This window comes from Pelodiscus sinensis, chromosome 24 (genome assembly GCF_049634645.1).
Source record: "Pelodiscus sinensis isolate JC-2024 chromosome 24, ASM4963464v1, whole genome shotgun sequence".
In the NCBI taxonomy this organism is placed as follows: domain Eukaryota; kingdom Metazoa; phylum Chordata; order Testudines; family Trionychidae; genus Pelodiscus; species Pelodiscus sinensis.
Window position 1 is genome coordinate 24983365 of NC_134734.1, and position 23560 is coordinate 25006924.

General features: G+C 58.0%; 1 protein-coding gene across 1 annotated transcript in view; it reads left to right on the top strand.

Moving 5' to 3' along the window:
* Positions 1 to 23560, top strand: part of LOC102459675 (uncharacterized) — a 39984-nt gene that overhangs the window by 12286 nt on the left and 4138 nt on the right. Inside the window, exons 3-4 of the mRNA XM_075908318.1 lie at positions 15830 to 20254; positions 20469 to 22220. Of these exons, the coding sequence (XP_075764433.1) occupies positions 15830 to 20254; positions 20469 to 22220 (6177 nt within the window). The remainder of the gene's footprint in view (positions 1 to 15829; positions 20255 to 20468; positions 22221 to 23560) is intronic.

A 23560-nucleotide genomic window follows, 5' to 3' on the forward strand; every position in this document is an offset into this window, starting at 1 on the left:
CTCACACCCACTAACACCGACCGGGTTATCCGTTCCCCTCTCACACCCACTAACAATGACCGGGTTATCCGTTCCGCTCTCACACCCAGTAACACCGACCGGGTTATCCGTTCCCCTCTCACACCCAGTAACACCGCCCGGGTTATCCGTTCCCCTCTCACACCCACTAACACCGACCGGGTTATCCGTTCCGCTCTCACACCCAGTAACACCGACCGGGTTATCCGTTTCGCTCTCACACCCACTAACACCGACCGGGTTATCCGTTCCGCTCTCACACCCAGTAACACCGACCGGGTTATCCGTTTCGCTCTCACACCCAGTAACACCGACCGGGTTATCCGTTCCCCTCTCACACCCACTAACACCGACCGGGTTATCCGTTCCGCTCTCACACCCACTAACAATGACCGGGTTATCCATTCCCCTCTCACACCCCGTAACACCGACCGGGTTATCCATTCTTCTCTCACACCCAGTAACACCGACCGGGTTATCCGTTCCCCTCTCACACCCAGTAACACCGACCGGGTTATCCGTTCCGCTCTCACACCCACTAACAATGACCGGGTTATCCGTTCCCCTCTCACACCCAGTAACACCGACCGGGTTATCCGTTTCGCTCTCACACCCCGTAACACCGACCGGGTTATCCGTTCCCCTCTCACACCCAGTAACACCGACCGGGTTATCCGTTCCGCTCTCACACCCAGTAACACCGACCGGGTTATCCGTTCCCCTCTCACACCCAGTAACACCGACCGGGTTATCCGTTCCCCTCTCACACCCAGTAACACCGACCGGGTTATCCGTTTCGCTCTCACACCCCGTAACACCGACCGGGTTATCCGTTCCCCTCTCACACCCAGTAACACCGACCGGGTTATCCGTTTCGCTCTCACACCCAGTAACACCGACCGGGTTATCCGTTTCGCTCTCACACCCCGTAACACCGACCGGGTTATCCGTTCCGCTCTCACACCCAGTAACACCGACCGGGTTATCCGTTCCCCTCTCACACCCAGTAACACCGACCGGGTTATCCGTTCCCCTCTCACACCCAGTAACACCGACCGGGTTATCCGTTCCACTCTCACACCCAGTAACACCGACCGGGTTATCCGTTTCGCTCTCACACCCCGTAACACCGACCGGGTTATCCGTTCCCCTCTCACACCCAGTAACACCGACCGGGTTATCCGTTCCGCTCTCACACCCAGTAACACCGACCGGGTTATCCGTTCCCCTCTCACACCCAGTAACACCGACCGGGTTATCCGTTCCCCTCTCACACCCAGTAACACCGACCGGGTTATCCGTTTCGCTCTCACACCCCGTAACACCGACCGGGTTATCCGTTCCCCTCTCACACCCAGTAACACCGACCGGGTTATCCGTTTCGCTCTCACACCCCGTAACACCGACCGGGTTATCCGTTCCGCTCTCACACCCCGTAACACCGACCGGGTTATCCGTTCCGCTCTCACACCCAGTAACACCGACCGGGTTATCCGTTCCCCTCTCACACCCCGTAACACCGACCGGGTTATCCGTTCCGCTCTCACACCCAGTAACACCGACCGGGTTATCCGTTCCCCTCTCACACCCAGTAACACCGACCGGGTTATCCGTTCCCCTCTCACACCCCGTAACACCGACCGGGTTATCCGTTCCCCTCTCACACCCAGTAACACCGACCGGGTTATCCGTTCCCCTCTCACACCCCGTAACACCGACCGGGTTATCCGTTCCGCTCTCACACCCAGTAACACCGACCGGGTTATCCGTTCCGCTCTCACACCCAGTAACACCGACCGGGTTATCCGTTCCGCTCTCACACCCAGTAACACCGACCGGGTTATCCGTTCCCCTCTCACACCCAGTAACACCGACCGGGTTATCCGTTTCGCTCTCACACCCCGTAACACCGACCGGGTTATCCGTTCCGCTCTCACACCCCGTAACACCGACCGGGTTATCCGTTCCCCTCTCACACCCCGTAACACCGACCGGGTTATCCGTTCCGCTCTCACACCCAGTAACACCGACCGGGTTATCCGTTTCGCTCTCACACCCCGTAACACCGACCGGGTTATCCGTTCCGCTCTCACACCCAGTAACACCGACCGGGTTATCCGTTCCCCTCTCACACCCCGTAACACCGACCGGGTTATCCGTTCCGCTCTCACACCCAGTAACACCGACCGGGTTATCCGTTTCGCTCTCACACCCCGTAACACCGACCGGGTTATCCGTTCCGCTCTCACACCCAGTAACACCGACCGGGTTATCCGTTCCGCTCTCACACCCACTAACACCGACCGGGTTATCCGTTCCGCTCTCACACCCAGTAACACCGACCGGGTTATCCGTTCCGCTCTCAAACCCAGTAACACCGACCGGGTTATCCGTTCCCCTCTCACACCCACTAACACCGACCGGGTTATCCGTTCCCCTCTCACACCCACTAACACCGACCGGGTTATCCGTTCCACTCTCACACCCAGTAACACCGACCGGGTTATCCGTTCCGCTCTCACACCCAGTAACACCGACCGGGTTATCCGTTTCGCTCTCACACCCCGTAACACCGACCGGGTTATCCGTTCCCCTCTCACACCCACTAACACCGACCGGGTTATCCGTTCCGCTCTCACACCCAGTAACACCGACCGGGTTATCCCTTCCACTCTCACACCCAGTAACACCGACCGGGTTATCCCTTCCACTCTCAAACCCAGTAACACCGACCGGGTTATCCGTTCCGCTCTCACACCCACTAACAATGACCGGGTTATCCGTTCCCCTCTCACACCCAGTAACACCGACCGGGTTATCCGTTTCGCTCTCACACCCCGTAACACCGACCGGGTTATCCGTTCCCCTCTCACACCCAGTAACACCGACCGGGTTATCCGTTCCGCTCTCACACCCAGTAACACCGACCGGGTTATCCGTTCCCCTCTCACACCCAGTAACACCGACCGGGTTATCCGTTCCCCTCTCACACCCAGTAACACCGACCGGGTTATCCGTTTCGCTCTCACACCCCGTAACACCGACCGGGTTATCCGTTCCGCTCTCACACCCCGTAACACCGACCGGGTTATCCGTTCCGCTCTCACACCCAGTAACACCGACAGGATTATCCGTTCCGCTCTCACACCCAGTAACACCGACCGGGTTATCCGTTTCGCTCTCACACCCAGTAACACCGACCGGGTTATCCGTTCCGCTCTCACACCCAGTAACACCGACCGGGTTATCCGTTCCGCTCTCACACCCACTAACACCGACCGGGTTATCCGTTCCGCTCTCACACCCAGTAACACCGACCGGGTTATCCGTTCCGCTCTCACACCCAGTAACACCGACCGGGTTATCCGTTCCCCTCTCACACCCACTAACACCGACCGGGTTATCCGTTCCCCTCTCACACCCACTAACACCGACCGGGTTATCCGTTCCACTCTCACACCCAGTAACACCGACCGGGTTATCCGTTCCGCTCTCACACCCAGTAACACCGACCGGGTTATCCGTTTCGCTCTCACACCCCGTAACACCGACCGGGTTATCCGTTCCCCTCTCACACCCACTAACACCGACCGGGTTATCCGTTCCGCTCTCACACCCAGTAACACCGACCGGGTTATCCGTTCCGCTCTCACACCCACTAACAATGACCGGGTTATCCGTTCCCCTCTCACACCCAGTAACACCGACCGGATTATCCGTTCCGCTCTCACACCCAGTAACACCGACCGGGTTATCCGTTCCCCTCTCACACCCACTAACACCGACAGGATTATCCGTTCCGCTCTCACACCCAGTAACACCGACCGGGTTATCCCTTCCACTCTCACACCCAGTAACACCGACCGGGTTATCCGTTCCGCTCTCACACCCACTAACAATGACCGGGTTATCCGTTCCCCTCTCACACCCAGTAACACCGACCGGATTATCCGTTCCGCTCTCACACCCAGTAACACCGACCGGGTTATCCGTTCCCCTCTCACACCCACTAACACCGACAGGATTATCCGTTCCCCTCTCACACCCAGTAACACCGACCGGGTTATCCGTTCCCCTCTCACACCCACTAACACCGACCGGGTTATCCGTTCCACTCTCACACCCAGTAACACCGACCGGGTTATCCGTTCCCCTCTCACACCCAGTAACACCGACCGGGTTATCCGTTCCGCTCTCACACCCACTAACACCGACCGGGTTATCCGTTCCGCTCTCACACCCAGTAACACAGACCGGGTTATCCGTTCCCCTCTCACACCCAGTAACACCGACCGGGTTATCCGTTCCGCTCTCACACCCAGTAACACAGACCGGGTTATCCGTTCCCCTCTCACACCCACTAACACCGACCGGGTTATCCGTTCCGCTCTCACACCCACTAACAATGACCGGGTTATCCGTTCCCCTCTCACACCCCGTAACACCGACCGGGTTATCCGTTCCCCTCTCACACCCACTAACACCGACCGGATTATCCGTTCCCCTCTCACACCCACTAACACCGACCGGATTATCCGTTCCGCTCTCACACCCAGTAACACTGACCGGGTTATCCGTTCCCCTCTCACACCCAGTAACACCGACAGGATTATCCGTTCCGCTCTCACACCCAGTAACACTGACCGGGTTATCCGTTCCCCTCTCACACCCACTAACACCGACCGGGTTATCCGTTCCCCTCTCACACCCACTAACACCGACAGGATTATCCGTTCCGCTCTCACACCCAGTAACACCGACCGGGTTATCCGTTCCCCTCTCACACCCACTAACACCGACAGGATTATCCGTTCCGCTCTCACACCCAGTAACACCGACCGGGTTATCCGTTTCGCTCTCACACCCCGTAACACCGACCGGGTTATCCGTTCCCCTCTCACACCCAGTAACACCGACCGGGTTATCCGTTCCGCTCTCACACCCAGTAACACCGACCGGGTTATCCGTTCCGCTCTCACACCCACTAACAATGACCGGGTTATCCGTTCCCCTCTCACACCCAGTAACACCGACCGGATTATCCGTTCCGCTCTCACACCCAGTAACACCGACCGGGTTATCCGTTCCCCTCTCACACCCACTAACACCGACAGGATTATCCGTTCCGCTCTCACACCCAGTAACACCGACCGGGTTATCCCTTCCACTCTCACACCCAGTAACACCGACCGGGTTATCCGTTCCGCTCTCACACCCACTAACAATGACCGGGTTATCCGTTCCCCTCTCACACCCAGTAACACCGACCGGATTATCCGTTCCGCTCTCACACCCAGTAACACCGACCGGGTTATCCGTTCCCCTCTCACACCCACTAACACCGACAGGATTATCCGTTCCCCTCTCACACCCAGTAACACCGACCGGGTTATCCGTTCCCCTCTCACACCCACTAACACCGACCGGGTTATCCGTTCCACTCTCACACCCAGTAACACCGACCGGGTTATCCGTTCCCCTCTCACACCCAGTAACACCGACCGGGTTATCCGTTCCGCTCTCACACCCACTAACACCGACCGGGTTATCCGTTCCCCTCTCACACCCAGTAACACCGACCGGGTTATCCGTTCCCCTCTCACACCCACTAACACCGACCGGGTTATCCGTTCCGCTCTCACACCCACTAACAATGACCGGGTTATCCGTTCCCCTCTCACACCCCGTAACACCGACCGGGTTATCCGTTCCCCTCTCACACCCACTAACACCGACCGGATTATCCGTTCCCCTCTCACACCCACTAACACCGACCGGATTATCCGTTCCGCTCTCACACCCAGTAACACTGACCGGGTTATCCGTTCCCCTCTCACACCCACTAACACCGACCGGGTTATCCGTTCCCCTCTCACACCCAGTAACACCGACAGGATTATCCGTTCCGCTCTCACACCCAGTAACACTGACCGGGTTATCCGTTCCCCTCTCACACCCACTAACACCGACAGGATTATCCGTTCCGCTCTCACACCCAGTAACACCGACCGGGTTATCCGTTCCCCTCTCACACCCAGTAACACCGACAGGATTATCCGTTCCCCTCTCACACCCAGTAACACCGACCGGGTTATCCGTTCCCCTCTCACACCCAGTAACACCGACAGGATTATCCGTTCCCCTCTCACACCCAGTAACACCGACCGGGTTATCCGTTCCGCTCTCACACCCAGTAACACCGACCGGGTTATCCGTTCCCCTCTCACACCCACTAACACCGACAGGATTATCCGTTCCGCTCTCACACCCAGTAACACCGACCGGGTTATCCGTTCCCCTCTCACACCCACTAACACCGACAGGATTATCCGTTCCGCTCTCACACCCAGTAACACCGACCGGGTTATCCATTCCCCTCTCACACCCACTAACACCGACCGGATTATCCGTTCCCCTCTCACACCCACTAACACCGACCGGATTATCCGTTCCCCTCTCACACCCAGTAACACCGACCGGGTTATCCGTTCCGCTCTCACACCCAGTAACACCGACCGGGTTATCCGTTCCCCTCTCACACCCACTAACACCGACCGGATTATCCGTTCCCCTCTCACACCCACTAACACCGACCGGATTATCCGTTCCCCTCTCACACCCAGTAACACCGCCCGGGTTATCCGTTCCGCTCTCACACCCAGTAACACTGACCGGGTTATCCGTTCCCCTCTCACACCCAGTAACACCGACCGGGTTATCCGTTCCGCTCTCACACCCACTAACACCGACCGGGTTATCCGTTCCGCTCTCACACTCACTAACACCGACCGGGTTATCCGTTCCACTCTCACACCCACTAACACCGACCGGGTTATCCGTTCCGCTCTCACACCCAGTAACACCGACCGGGTTATCCGTTCCGCTCTCACACTCACTAACACCGACCGGGTTATCCGTTCCGCTCTCACACCCAGTAACACCGACCGGGTTATCCGTTCCGCTCTCACACTCACTAACACCGACCGGGTTATCCGTTCCGCTCTCACACCCAGTAACACCGACCGGGTTATCCGTTCCCCTCTCACACCCACTAACACCGACCGGGTTATCCGTTCCGCTCTCACACCCAGTAACACCGACCGGGTTATCCGTTCCCCTCTCACACCCACTAACACCGACCGGGTTATCCGTTCCGCTCTCACACCCACTAACACTGACCGGGTTATCCGTTCCGCTCTCACACCCAGTAACACCGACCGGGTTATTCGTTCCGCTCTCACACCCAGTAACACCGACCGGGTTATCCGTTCCCCTCTCACACCCACTAACACCGACCGGGTTATCCGTTCCGCTCTCACACCCAGTAACACCGACCGGGTTATCCGTTCCACTCTCACACCCAGTAACACCGACCGGGTTATCCGTTCCCCTCTCACACCCAGTAACACCGACCGGGTTATCCGTTCCACTCTCACACCCAGTAACACCGACCGGGTTATCCGTTCCACTCTCACACCCAGTAACACCGCCCGGGTTATCCGTTCCGCTCTCACACCCAGTAACACTGACCGGGTTATCCGTTCCCCTCTCACACCCAGTAACACCGACCGGGTTATCCGTTCCCCTCTCACACCCACTAACACCGACCGGGTTATCCGTTCCGCTCTCACACCCACTAACAATGACCGGGTTATCCGTTCCCCTCTCACACCCCGTAACACCGACCGGGTTATCCGTTCCCCTCTCACACCCACTAACACCGACCGGATTATCCGTTCCCCTCTCACACCCACTAACACCGACCGGATTATCCGTTCCGCTCTCACACCCAGTAACACTGACCGGGTTATCCGTTCCCCTCTCACACCCAGTAACACCGACAGGATTATCCGTTCCGCTCTCACACCCAGTAACACTGACCGGGTTATCCGTTCCCCTCTCACACCCACTAACACCGACAGGATTATCCGTTCCGCTCTCACACCCAGTAACACCGACCGGGTTATCCGTTCCCCTCTCACACCCAGTAACACCGACAGGATTATCCGTTCCCCTCTCACACCCAGTAACACCGACCGGGTTATCCGTTCCGCTCTCACACCCAGTAACACCGACCGGGTTATCCGTTCCCCTCTCACACCCACTAACACCGACAGGATTATCCGTTCCGCTCTCACACCCAGTAACACCGACCGGGTTATCCGTTCCCCTCTCACACCCACTAACACCGACAGGATTATCCGTTCCGCTCTCACACCCAGTAACACCGACCGGGTTATCCATTCCCCTCTCACACCCACTAACACCGACCGGATTATCCGTTCCCCTCTCACACCCACTAACACCGACCGGATTATCCGTTCCCCTCTCACACCCAGTAACACCGACCGGGTTATCCGTTCCGCTCTCACACCCAGTAACACCGACCGGGTTATCCGTTCCCCTCTCACACCCACTAACACCGACCGGATTATCCGTTCCCCTCTCACACCCACTAACACCGACCGGATTATCCGTTCCCCTCTCACACCCAGTAACACCGCCCGGGTTATCCGTTCCGCTCTCACACCCAGTAACACTGACCGGGTTATCCGTTCCCCTCTCACACCCAGTAACACCGACCGGGTTATCCGTTCCGCTCTCACACCCACTAACACCGACCGGGTTATCCGTTCCGCTCTCACACTCACTAACACCGACCGGGTTATCCGTTCCACTCTCACACCCACTAACACCGACCGGGTTATCCGTTCCGCTCTCACACCCAGTAACACCGACCGGGTTATCCGTTCCGCTCTCACACTCACTAACACCGACCGGGTTATCCGTTCCGCTCTCACACCCAGTAACACCGACCGGGTTATCCGTTCCGCTCTCACACTCACTAACACCGACCGGGTTATCCGTTCCGCTCTCACACCCAGTAACACCGACCGGGTTATCCGTTCCCCTCTCACACCCACTAACACCGACCGGGTTATCCGTTCCGCTCTCACACCCAGTAACACCGACCGGGTTATCCGTTCCCCTCTCACACCCACTAACACCGACCGGGTTATCCGTTCCGCTCTCACACCCACTAACACTGACCGGGTTATCCGTTCCGCTCTCACACCCAGTAACACCGACCGGGTTATTCGTTCCGCTCTCACACCCAGTAACACCGACCGGGTTATCCGTTCCCCTCTCACACCCACTAACACCGACCGGGTTATCCGTTCCGCTCTCACACCCAGTAACACCGACCGGGTTATCCGTTCCACTCTCACACCCAGTAACACCGACCGGGTTATCCGTTCCCCTCTCACACCCAGTAACACCGACCGGGTTATCCGTTCCACTCTCACACCCAGTAACACCGACCGGGTTATCCGTTCCACTCTCACACCCAGTAACACCGCCCGGGTTATCCGTTCCGCTCTCACACCCAGTAACACTGACCGGGTTATCCGTTCCCCTCTCACACCCAGTAACACCGACCGGGTTATCCGTTCCGCTCTCACACCCACTAACACCGACCGGGTTATCCGTTCCGCTCTCACACTCACTAACACCGACCGGGTTATCCGTTCCGCTCTCACACCCAGTAACACCGACCGGGTTATCCGTTCCGCTCTCACACCCAGTAACACCGACCGGGTTATCCGTTCCGCTCTCACACTCACTAACACCGACCGGGTTATCCGTTCCGCTCTCACACCCAGTAACACCGACCGGGTTATCCGTTCCCCTCTCACACCCACTAACACCGACTGGGTCATCCGTTCCGCTCTCACACTCACTAACACCGACCGGGTTATCCGTTCCGCTCTCACACCCAGTAACACCGACCGGGTTATCCGTTCCCCTCTCACACCCACTAACACCGACCGGGTTATCCATTCCGCTCTCACACTCACTAACACCGACCGGGTTATCCGTTCCGCTCTCACACCCAGTAACACCGACCGGGTTATCCGTTCCACTCTCACACCCACTAACACTGACCGGGTTATCCATTCTTCTCTCACACCCAGTAACACTGACCGGGTTATCCGTTCCGCTCTCACACCCAGTAACACTGACCGGGTTATCCGTTCCGCTCTCACACCCACTAACACCGACCGGGTTATCCGTTCTTCTCTCACACCCAGTAACACTGACCGGGTTATCCGTTCTTCTCTCACACCCAGTAACACTGACCGGGTTATCCGTTCCGCTCTCACACCCAGTAACACTGACCGGGTTATCCGTTCCGCTCTCACACCCCGTAACACCGACCAGGTTATCCGTTCCGCTCTCACACCCAGTAACACCGACCGGGTTATTCGTTCCGCTCTCACACCCAGTAACACCGACCGGGTTATCCGTTCCGCTCTCACACCCAGTAACACCGACCGGGTTATTCGTTCCGCTCTCACACCCAGTAACACCGACCGGGTTATTCGTTCCGCTCTCACACCCCGTAACACCGACCGGGTTATCCGTTCTTCTCTCACACCCAGTAACACCGACCGGGTTATCCGTTCCCCTCTCACACCCACTAACACCGACCGGATTATCCGTTCCCCTCTCACACCCAGTAACACCGCCCGGGTTATCCGTTCCACTCTCACACCCAGTAACACCGACAGGATTATCCGTTCTTCTCTCACACCCAGTAACACCGCCCGGGTTATCCGTTCCCCTCTCACACCCAGTAACACCGACCGGGTTATCCGTTCTTCTCTCACACCCAGTAACACCGCCCGGGTTATTCGTTCCGCTCTCACACCCAGTAACACCAACCGGGTTATCCGTTCCACTCTCACACCCAGTAACACCGACCGGGTTATCCGTTCCCCTCTCACACCCAGTAACACCGACAGGATTATCCGTTCCGCTCTCACACCCAGTAACACCGACCGGGTTATCCCTTCCACTCTCACACCCAGTAACACCGACCGGGTTATCCGTTCCGCTCTCACACCCACTAACAATGACCGGGTTATCCGTTCCCCTCTCACACCCAGTAACACCGACCGGATTATCCGTTCCGCTCTCACACCCAGTAACACCGACCGGGTTATCCGTTCCCCTCTCACACCCACTAACACCGACAGGATTATCCGTTCCCCTCTCACACCCAGTAACACCGACCGGGTTATCCGTTCCCCTCTCACACCCACTAACACCGACCGGGTTATCCGTTCCACTCTCACACCCAGTAACACCGACCGGGTTATCCGTTCCCCTCTCACACCCAGTAACACCGACCGGGTTATCCGTTCCGCTCTCACACCCACTAACACCGACCGGGTTATCCGTTCCCCTCTCACACCCAGTAACACCGACCGGGTTATCCGTTCCCCTCTCACACCCACTAACACCGACCGGGTTATCCGTTCCGCTCTCACACCCACTAACAATGACCGGGTTATCCGTTCCCCTCTCACACCCCGTAACACCGACCGGGTTATCCGTTCCCCTCTCACACCCACTAACACCGACCGGATTATCCGTTCCCCTCTCACACCCACTAACACCGACCGGATTATCCGTTCCGCTCTCACACCCAGTAACACTGACCGGGTTATCCGTTCCCCTCTCACACCCAGTAACACCGACAGGATTATCCGTTCCGCTCTCACACCCAGTAACACTGACCGGGTTATCCGTTCCCCTCTCACACCCACTAACACCGACAGGATTATCCGTTCCGCTCTCACACCCAGTAACACCGACCGGGTTATCCGTTCCCCTCTCACACCCAGTAACACCGACAGGATTATCCGTTCCCCTCTCACACCCAGTAACACCGACCGGGTTATCCGTTCCGCTCTCACACCCAGTAACACCGACCGGGTTATCCGTTCCCCTCTCACACCCACTAACACCGACAGGATTATCCGTTCCGCTCTCACACCCAGTAACACCGACCGGGTTATCCGTTCCCCTCTCACACCCACTAACACCGACAGGATTATCCGTTCCGCTCTCACACCCAGTAACACCGACCGGGTTATCCATTCCCCTCTCACACCCACTAACACCGACCGGATTATCCGTTCCCCTCTCACACCCACTAACACCGACCGGATTATCCGTTCCCCTCTCACACCCAGTAACACCGACCGGGTTATCCGTTCCGCTCTCACACCCAGTAACACCGACCGGGTTATCCGTTCCCCTCTCACACCCACTAACACCGACCGGATTATCCGTTCCCCTCTCACACCCACTAACACCGACCGGATTATCCGTTCCCCTCTCACACCCAGTAACACCGCCCGGGTTATCCGTTCCGCTCTCACACCCAGTAACACTGACCGGGTTATCCGTTCCCCTCTCACACCCAGTAACACCGACCGGGTTATCCGTTCCGCTCTCACACCCACTAACACCGACCGGGTTATCCGTTCCGCTCTCACACTCACTAACACCGACCGGGTTATCCGTTCCACTCTCACACCCACTAACACCGACCGGGTTATCCGTTCCGCTCTCACACCCAGTAACACCGACCGGGTTATCCGTTCCGCTCTCACACTCACTAACACCGACCGGGTTATCCGTTCCGCTCTCACACCCAGTAACACCGACCGGGTTATCCGTTCCGCTCTCACACCCACTAACACCGACCGGGTTATCCGTTCCGCTCTCACACTCACTAACACCGACCGGGTTATCCGTTCCGCTCTCACACCCAGTAACACCGACCGGGTTATCCGTTCCCCTCTCACACCCACTAACACCGACCGGGTTATCCGTTCCGCTCTCACACCCAGTAACACCGACCGGGTTATCCGTTCCCCTCTCACACCCACTAACACCGACCGGGTTATCCGTTCCGCTCTCACACCCACTAACACTGACCGGGTTATCCGTTCCGCTCTCACACCCAGTAACACCGACCGGGTTATTCGTTCCGCTCTCACACCCAGTAACACCGACCGGGTTATCCGTTCCCCTCTCACACCCACTAACACCGACCGGGTTATCCGTTCCGCTCTCACACCCAGTAACACCGACCGGGTTATCCGTTCCACTCTCACACCCAGTAACACCGACCGGGTTATCCGTTCCCCTCTCACACCCAGTAACACCGACCGGGTTATCCGTTCCACTCTCACACCCAGTAACACCGACCGGGTTATCCGTTCCACTCTCACACCCAGTAACACCGCCCGGGTTATCCGTTCCGCTCTCACACCCAGTAACACTGACCGGGTTATCCGTTCCCCTCTCACACCCAGTAACACCGACCGGGTTATCCGTTCCGCTCTCACACCCACTAACACCGACCGGGTTATCCGTTCCGCTCTCACACTCACTAACACCGACCGGGTTATCCGTTCCGCTCTCACACCCAGTAACACCGACCGGGTTATCCGTTCCGCTCTCACACCCAGTAACACCGACCGGGTTATCCGTTCCGCTCTCACACTCACTAACACCGACCGGGTTATCCGTTCCGCTCTCACACCCAGTAACACCGACCGGGTTATCCGTTCCCCTCTCACACCCACTAACACCGACTGGGTCATCCGTTCCGCTCTCACACTCACTAACACCGACCGGGTTATCCGTTCCGCTCTCACACCCAGTAACACCGACCGGGTTATCCGTTCCCCTCTCACACCCACTAACACCGACCGGGTTATCCATTCCGCTCTCACACTCACTAACACCGACCGGGTTATCCGTTCCGCTCTCACACCCAGTAACACCGACCGGGTTATCCGTTCCACTCTCACACCCACTAACACTGACCGGGTTATCCATTCTTCTCTCACACCCAGTAACACTGACCGGGTTATCCGTTCCGCTCTCACACCCAGTAACACTGACCGGGTTATCCGTTCCGCTCTCACACCCACTAACACCGACCGGGTTATCCGTTCTTCTCTCACACCCAGTAACACTGACCGGGTTATCCGTTCTTCTCTCACACCCAGTAACACTGACCGGGTTATCCGTTCCGCTCTCACACCCAGTAACACTGACCGGGTTATCCGTTCCGCTCTCACACCCCGTAACACCGACCAGGTTATCCGTTCCGCTCTCACACCCAGTAACACCGACCGGGTTATTCGTTCCGCTCTCACACCCAGTAACACCGACCGGGTTATCCGTTCCGCTCTCACACCCAGTAACACCGACCGGGTTATTCGTTCCGCTCTCACACCCAGTAACACCGACCGGGTTATTCGTTCCGCTCTCACACCCCGTAACACCGACCGGGTTATCCGTTCTTCTCTCACACCCAGTAACACCGACCGGGTTATCCGTTCCCCTCTCACACCCACTAACACCGACCGGATTATCCGTTCCCCTCTCACACCCAGTAACACCGCCCGGGTTATCCGTTCCACTCTCACACCCAGTAACACCGACAGGATTATCCGTTCTTCTCTCACACCCAGTAACACCGCCCGGGTTATCCGTTCCCCTCTCACACCCAGTAACACCGACCGGGTTATCCGTTCTTCTCTCACACCCAGTAACACCGCCCGGGTTATTCGTTCCGCTCTCACACCCAGTAACACCAACCGGGTTATCCGTTCCACTCTCACACCCAGTAACACCGACCGGGTTATCCGTTCCCCTCTCACACCCAGTAACACCGACCGGGTTATCCGTTCCACTCTCACACCCAGTAACACCGACCGGGTTATCCGTTCCACTCTCACACCCAGTAACACCGCCCGGGTTATCCGTTCCGCTCTCACACCCAGTAACACCGACCGGGTTATCCGTTCCGCTCTCACACCCAGTAACACCGACCGGGTTATCCGTTCCGCTCTCACACCCAGTAACACCGACCGGGTTATCCGTTCCCCTCTCACACCCAGTAACACCGGGTTATCCATTCTGCTCTCATGTGCAGTAACACCAGCCAAGTTATCCGTTCCTCTCTCAAACACCATGGCTGCGTCTAGACTGGCATGATTTTGTGCAAATACTTTTAACAGAAAAGTTTTTCCATTACAAGTATTTGCACAAGAGAGCGTCTATACTGGCATGTGCCTTTGCGCAAAAGATTTGCTTTTGCGCAAAAGCATCCGTGCCAGTGTAGAATATTTGCACAAGAGGGCTTATCCCTGAGTGGGAGTGTCGGAGTATTTGCGCAAGAACCACTGATTTTGCACATTACAAAGTCAGTGCTCTTGTGCAAATACTCATGGCCAGTGTAGACAGGCGGCAACATCTTGCCCAAAAGTGGCCGCTTTTGCACAAAATCATGCCAGTCTAGATGCAGCCTATAGCTTGTGCAGCGTGAGAGATTCGGCCTGAAAGGGACGGATGAATCCACATCCTCTGGATTCCTACGTCGGCTGTGGAGGGTCATCCGGGGCTGGACGAACACTGACCATGAAGCTGAAAGAAGCGGGGGAGGGGACCTTGATGTCCCAGGGAGAGAAGTGGAGGGAAGAAGTGGGGTTGAGGTGGGATTCTCCTCCAGGGACGGGTGACCGACAATAAACTCCAGGGGAGGAGCTGGTGTCTCTCGAAGGGGAGGGAACCTGCCAGTCGGTGGGCTGGCAGCCAGGGATGACTGACGGGATGGAGTGCAGAGGGCTGGCATGCGGGAGCTGGTGAGAAGGGAAGAAGCTGTGGGGAGCCGTTACACTGGGCCTTTGTGCGGCCACTCAGGAGAGACTCCAGTCCCACCCAGCTGATTAGCAGAACAGCTTGTTTCTCCTAGTGGTGCACATCCATACATGCCTCGGTGCACAAACAATTTATTCCACACAAGGACGGAAAAGGTCAGAGGGAACAGGGTGGGGAGGTGGATGTAGGGAGACTGTGGCCCATCTGCCTTTGCATGTGTAGCTGGGACGGGCCAGCAAGATAAATACCAATTCCCCTGGTGTGGGTTTTCCTGCAGACCCCCTATGATCCTCCGACCATAGAGGCAGTTCTGCAACTCCTGGATCATGACGAGGACGGGGCTGTCGATTTCAATGAATTCCTGCTGCTGGTGTTCAGAGTGGCAAAGGTTTGTTACTGGTACCTGCAGCCAAAACAACGTCTCCCCCCAAGAGCAGAGAAGGAAATGAGTGGGAAGCAGGGCCCAGCGCCCAAAGCAGGAAGAGCCAAGGGGAGTTGCGAGCAGCCATGTGAGAAGGGAGGCTACGAAATGCCTGAGCCTGAAGCCAGAGAGACGGAAAAAAGCCACTGGCAGCCACATGAGACGGAGCCACGCAGGGACCAGGGGGGTCGTCACAAAATACATGAGCCTAAACCTAGAGAAAATTCCAGAAGCCACCATCAACGAGGTGAACCGGAGCTGCGAGGGGATGAAAGCTGGAGCTATGAACCATGTGAGCCTGAACCGAGGGAGGCAGAGACACGCCGCCATCAGCCACGTGAGTCTGAGCCACGAGGGGATGAGAGAAGCTGCTGTGAGCCATTTGAGTATGAACCTAAGCCATCTGAGCATCCACATGAACCGGAGCCACGAGGGGCTGAAAGCTGGTGCTATGAACCACATGAGCCTGAACCAATGGAGGAAGAGAGATACCGCCATCAGCCACGTGAGCCTAAGCCACAAGGGGATGAGAGACGCTGCCATGAAATACGTGTATCTGAAGAGAGAGAGAATGACAGAAGGCACCATCAGCCACGTGAATCTGAACCACAAGGGGCTGAGAGGAGCTGGGCTGGAGCATGTGAGCCTGAAGCAAGAGAGGAAGAGAGACACCACCCTCAGCCACGACAGCCTGAGATACAAAAGGATGAGTGGCGCCACTATGGGATACGTGACCACGAGAGACGGGAGGTAGACAGGAGGCAGCAGCATCCGCATGATCCTGAATGGCGAGGTGATGACAGAAGCTCCCATCAGCCACGTGAGCCTGAGCCACAAGGTTATGAGAGGAGACGCTCTGAGCAAGAACCAATCGAGGGTGGTAAGAGTCACTACTGGCCCAGAGAACAGAAACCACGAGGTGGTGCGAAGACCCACTATCAGCCAAGTAGACCTGAGCAGCGAAGGGATGAGAGGCATGGTTATGAAAGGTGTGATCGAGAAGCTAGGAGGGAAGAAAGCCGTCATCAGCCACGTGAGCCTGAACTACGAGGGGCTGAGAGACACCACTACGAAACAGACGCTGCTGAACTGAGAGAGAACGACGGAACTTCCCATCAGTCCCATGAAACTCAACCACGAGAGGATGAGACACGCCTCTATGACAGACACATATTGCAACGTAGAAACCGTGACGAACACTGTCCCCAGCGACGGGAATCTGGAACACGAGAAGACAAAATGAGTCATTCGGAAAGACATGCACCTAAATCACAAGGGGCAAAGAGGCGCCACCATCAACCAAATTCCCCAGAACACCAAGGGGATGACAGATATTCTCATGAAAGATGTGAGACTGAGTACAGAAGGAATGACAAACGACACAATCAACCAGGGCAGCCTAAGCTGCGAAGGGATGAGAGAAGTCACTATCAGTCATGGGAACCTGAACTGAGAGTGGATAAGTGGAGTTGCCGTCAGCCACGTGAGCCTGAACCCAGAGAGGATGACAAGAGCCACCGTCAGCCTTGTGACCCTGAACCTAGAGAGGGAGAGAGGAGCTGCCATCAGCCACGTCCCAGAGAGGACAAGAGGAGCCTCCATCTGCCACGTGAGCCGGAATCCAGAGAGGATGGTAGTAGCCCACGGCAGCCATGGCAGCCTGAACCCAGAGAAGATGACAAGAGCCACCGTCAGCCTTGTGACCCTGAACCTAGAGAGGGTGAGAGGAGCTGCCGTCAGACACATCCCAGAAAGGACAAGAGGAGCCTCCATCTGCCACGTGAGCCTGAATCCAGAGAGGAAGAGAGGCGCCACCAGCCAAGTGAGTTTGAACCTAGAGAGGCTGAGCAGAGCCTCCATCAGCCACATGAGCTGGAACCCAAAGGGGAAGAAAGGAGCCACCGTCAGCCACATGAGCCTGAACCTAGAGGGGAAAAGAGGAGTCTCCATCAGCCACGGGAACCTGAACCCAAAGGAGAAGAGAAAACCCGCCATCAGCCACATGAGCCAGAAACAATAGAGAAAGAGAGGAGCCTCCATAAACCACACGAGCCTGAACTCAGAGAAGAAGAGCAGAGCTACCGACAGCCACTTGAGCCTGAACCCAGAGGGGAAGAGAGGCGCCACCGTCAGCCACAAGAGCTTGAACCCAGAGAGGAAGAGAGGCACCACCAGCCACGTGAGCTTGAACCTAGAGAAGAAGAGCGGAGCTACCGACAGCCTCTTGACCCTGAACCTAGGGAGGAAGAGCGGAGCCTCCATCGGACACATGAGCCTGAACTCAGAGGGGAAGAGAGGAGCCACCAGCCACATGAGTTTGAACCGAGAGAGGATGAGCAGAGCCTCCATCAGCCACGTGAGCCGGAACCCAAAGGAGAACAGAGGAGCCACTGTCAGCCACATGAGCCTGAACCTAGAGAGGAAGAGCAGAGCCTCCATCAGCCACGGGAACCTGAACCCAGAGGGGAAGAGAGGAGCCACCGTCAGCCACATGAGCCAGAAACAACCGAGAAAGAGAGGAGCCTCCATAAGCCACACGAGCCTGAACTCAGAGAAGAGCGAAGCTACCGACAGCCTCTTGACCCTGAACCTAGGGAGGAAGAGCAGAGCCTCCATCGGCCACATGAGCCTGAACTCAGAGGGGAAGAGAGGCGCCACCGGCCACGTGACTTTGAACATAGAGAGGATGAGCAGAGCCTCCATCAGCCACGTGAGCCGGAACCCAGAGGGGAAGAGAAGAGCCTCCATCAGCCACGTGAGCCAGAAACAACCGAGAAAGAGAGGAGCCTCCATAAGCCACATGAGCCTGAACTCAGAGAGGAAGAGCGGAGCTACCAACAGCCTCTTGAGACGGAACCCAGAGGAGAAGAGCAGAGCCACCATCAGCCAGTTGACCCTGAACCTAGAAAGGACGAGCAGAGCCACCATCAGCCACTTGACCCTGAACCTAGAAAGGACGAGCAGAGCCACCATCAGCCACTTGACCCTGAACCTAGAAAGGACGAGCAGAGCCACCATCAGCCACTTGACCCTGAACCTAGAAAGGACGAGCAGAGCCACCATCAGCCACTTGACCCTGAACCTAGAAAGGACGAGCAGAGCCACCATCAGCCACTTGACCCTGAACCTAGAAAGGACGAGCAGAGCCACCATCAGCCACTTGACCCTGAACCTAGAAAGGACGAGCAGAGCCACCATCAGCCACTTGACCCTGAACCTAGAAAGGACGAGCAGAGCCACCATCAGCCACTTGACCCTGAACCTAGAAAGGACGAGCAGAGCCACCATCAGCCACTTGACCCTGAACCTAGAAAGGACGAGCAGAGCCACCATCAGCCACTTGACCCTGAACCTAGAAAGGACGAGCAGAGCCACCATCAGCCACTTGACCCTGAACCTAGAAAGGACGAGCAGAGCTTCCATCAGCCACATGAGCTGGAACCTAAGGAGGGAGAGAGAAGTCACCAGCAGCCAAATAAGCCTGAACCCAGAGAGGAAGAGAGCAGCCACCGTCAGCCACGTGAGCCTGAACCTCGAGAGGAACAGAGGCGCTGCCATCAGCCACCTGAGCCTGAAGCTGGGGTGGAAGAGGTGAGCCAGCAGCAGCCAGGGAGTCATGAGCCAGAGCAGGAGAAGGGGCATTTGCCTCTGTGGAGGGAGCCTGAAGCGCGGGAGGATGTGGGGACCCAGCGTGATGCTGACGCCCCAGGGGACTACACGAGATGCCCTGCCATGCCCAAGCCTTCGCCCACTGGAGAGGTGGGCATCCCACTTCAGCCTTGGGACGGCTCCCTAGCGGGAGGTGAGGGCAGCCGCCAGGCGGCCACAGACTCTGAGCATAGGGAGGACAGCCAGCCTCAGCTCCGTGAACCAGAACACAGGGAGGGCGATGGGATCCTCAGGGAGACACCAGAGTCTGAGCCGCGAGCAGCGACGGGGAGCCAGCACCAGCCATGTGACCTGGAAGGACAACGGGAAGGGAGCCGTCCTCAGCGGCCACCAGGGGGCGACAGGAGCTGCCTCCCGCTGGACACTGAGCCTCCACAAGCCAACAGGAGCCTCCCTTGTCCAAAGGAGCCTCAGGAACACGCAAGCAAGAGGAGCAGCCCTCAGGCCAGCAAGCTTCAGCCGTGGCTGGGAGAGGCGCCCCAAGAAGGCGAGTGGAGCCAGAGCCACCCTGAGTCTGCAAGCTCCGAGGAGGAGCCGGATGAGACAGGTGCAGAGGACGCCAAAGCCTGCCTGCCCTGCAGCCCGCTCTATGTCTACCTGCTGGAGCAGACCGTGGAGAAGCAGCTTTACCTCACACCACCGCACCAGGAATGGCCATAGCGTGGAACCTGCAGCGCTGCCCGCTTTCTCCAGCGGACAGAGCGTGGAACCTGCAGCGGTGCCCGCTTTCTCCGGTGGACAGAGCGTGGAACCTGCAGCGCTGCCCGCTTTCTCCGGTGGACAGAGTGTGGAACCTGCAGCGCTGCCCGCTTTCTCCGGTGGACAGAGCGTGGAACCTGCAGCGCTGCCCGCTTTCTCCAGCGGACAGAGCGTGGAACCTGCAGCGGTGCGCGCTTTCTCCGGCGGACAGAGCGTGGAACCTGCAGCGGTGCCCGCTTTCTCCGGTGGACAGAGCGTGGAACCTGCAGCGCTGCCCGCTTTCTCCAGCGGACAGAGCATGGAACCTGCAGCGGTGCGCGCTTTCTCCGGCGGACAGAGCGTGGAACCTGCAGCGCTGCCCGCTTTCTCCGGCGGACAGAGCGTGGAACCTGCAGCGGTGCCCGCTTTCTCCAGCGGACAGAGCGTGGAACCTGCAGCGCTGCCCGCTTTCTCTGGCGGACAGAGCGTGGAACCTGCAGCGGTGCCCGCTTTCTCCGGCGGACAGAGCGTGGAACCTGCAGCGCTGCCCGCTTTCTCCGGTGGACAGAGCGTGGAACCTGCAGCGGTGCGCGCTTTCTCCGGTGGACAGAGCGTGGAACCTGCAGCGGTGCGCGCTTTCTCCGGTGGACAGAGCATGGAACCTGCAGCGGTGCGCACTTTCTCCGGCGGACAGAGCGTGGAACCTGCAGCGCTGCCCGCTTTCTCCGGCGGACAGAGCGTGGAACCTGCAGCGGTGCCCGCTTTCTCCAGTGGACAGAGCGTGGAACCTGCAGCGGTGCGCGCTTTCTCCGGTGGACAGACCGTGGAACCTGCAGCGGTGCGTGCTTTCTCTGGTGGACAGAGCGTGGAACCAGCAGCGCTGCCCGCTTTCTCCGGCGGACAGAGCGTGGAACCTGCAGCGGTGCCCGCTTTCTCCGGCGGACAGAGCGTGGAACCTGCAGCGGTGCCCGCTTTCTCCGGCGGACAGAGCGTGGAACCTGCAGCGCTGCCCGCTTTCTCCGGCAGACAGAGCGTGGAACCTGCAGCGGTGCCCGCTTTCTCCGGCAGACAGAGCGTGGAACCTGCAGCGGTGCCCGCTTTCTCCGGTGGACAGAGCGTGGAACCTGCAGTGGTGCCCGCTTTCTCCGGCGGACAGAGCGTGGAACCTGCAGCGGTGCCCGCTTTCTCCGGTGGACAGAGCGTGGAACCTGCAGTGGTGCCCGCTTTCTCCGGCGGACAGAGCGTGGAACCTGCAGCGCTGCCCGCTTTCTCCGGTGGACAGAGCGTGGAACCTGCAGCAGTGCCCACTTTCTCCGGCCGACAGAGCGTGGAACCTGCAGCGGTGCCCGCTTTCTCCGGTGGACAGAGCGTGGAACCTGCAGCGCTGCCCGCTTTCTCCGGTGGACAGAGCGTGGAACCTGCAGCAGTGCCCACTTTCTCCGGCCGACAGAGCGTGGAACCTGCAGCGGTGCCCGCTTTCTCCGGTGGACAGAGCGTGGAACCTGCAGCGCTGCCCGCTTTCTCCGGCGGACAGAGCATGGAACCTGCAGCGCTGCCCGCTTTCTCTGGTGGACAGAGCGTGGAACCTGCAGCGGTGCCCGCTTTCTCCGGCGGACAGAGCGTGGAACCTGCAGCGGTGCCCGCTTTCCCCGGTGGACGGAGCGTGGAACCTGCAGCGGTGCCCGCTTTCTCCGGCGGACAGAGCGTGGAACCTGCAGCGGTGCCCGCTTTCTCCGGCGGACAGAGCGTGGAACCTGCAGCGGTGCGCGCTTTCTCTGGTGGACAGAGTGTGGAACCTGCAGCGCTGCCCGCTTTCTCCGGCGGACAGAGCGTGGAACCTGCAGCGGTGCCCACTTTCCCCAGTGGAATGCATGGGCTTCCACCCACCGATCTTTCCTGGGTCCCTTCCAAAACCTCATCCCCACATTTTCCTTCCAGCCTTTGTAGGGTTCCTGGGTGCATGTGAGCAGGTGAACCAGTCCTGGCAGAGATGTGTCCAGCACACGGGGCTGGTGGGTGCTGTGCTCTTGGGTGAAGTTCCTGCTTGGTTTCTCGTGGCTCTTTGGTGTCAGGGGTGTAATGACTAATACGTGTGAGCTCTGTCTTGCTATTGTATCTAGTCACCTACTAGATCGACTCTAGCGTAGCCACCTCTCTAGGTATCCCCTCTATGAACCTCTCTGTCTACACACACCCCATCTTCCATGCATACACGTCTATAGCATCTCCGCCTCCTTACCGGTTGGATCGATCAGTCTTTGGGTCTATTTGTGCTGCTTAGACCACGGACAGCACAGTGCTCCTGGGTCCCTATGTGAACTGCTGTCAAGTATCACCCAGAGCTGCCTGGATCTTGCCATCCCGCTTGCCGTGACTTGTAGGGGCATGGCGAGGGTTTTGGCTGCACGACCAGGCCTTTCGGGCCCTGGCTGGGCGAAATGAGAGCTCTGCTCTGCAGCAGACATGCAGCCCTGGGCGCCCGGCGGGGTCTCTGCTTCACTCTTGTATCGCACCAAGTCACAATAAATGACGACTGAGCTCACTGGCGTGTTTCTGTGTTGCCCCAAAGGCAATGGGCAGTGACTGATGCTCACTGTATCGTTTAAGACCAGCTCCTCTTCTCATCCCCCTGAGTAGAACCAATTACACAGCCCATGGCCCGCCCCAAGGAATCTCCTCACTTCTGGAGCCAGGGGAGGGGATAAAACGTCCCAGAGCACCCCAGGGCCAGGCTGTCAAAGGCAGGCAGGCACCGCAAGATGGGAGACAGACAGGTGCCTAATTCCTAGGGCAATCAATGGGAGTTAGGCGCGTGGGAAAATCCCATTAGGTGCCATCTGTGCCTTCGGGCAGCTACGTTGCTTCAAGCAGCTGGCCCGAAGCCACGTAGGAGCCTGAGACCGACGGACGTTCAGTGAGACAAACTGCACCACGTTTGTCAGCAGAGCGGCACGCCGCAGACGGGCACTGGAACCGGCATGGCCGACACGGTGACGGGGCAGCTAAACTCCGGGTTTTGGAGCGGGGGGGCGGGTCCTCCAGCCCTTTCCCATCAGGGCCCCCACTGTTAACGAGGCAAAGGCACTTGGCCCCGCTCCCCCCGGTGCCTGATCACGGGGATCAGCTGTTCAGGGTGCAGTCGGCGGTTCGATGGGCAGGGAGACGGGAGACGCTGGCGGGGAACAGAGCTACGGACGGCAAGTGGGACCGAGCTGTGGGCCCCCGGGATGTGCCCCCGCC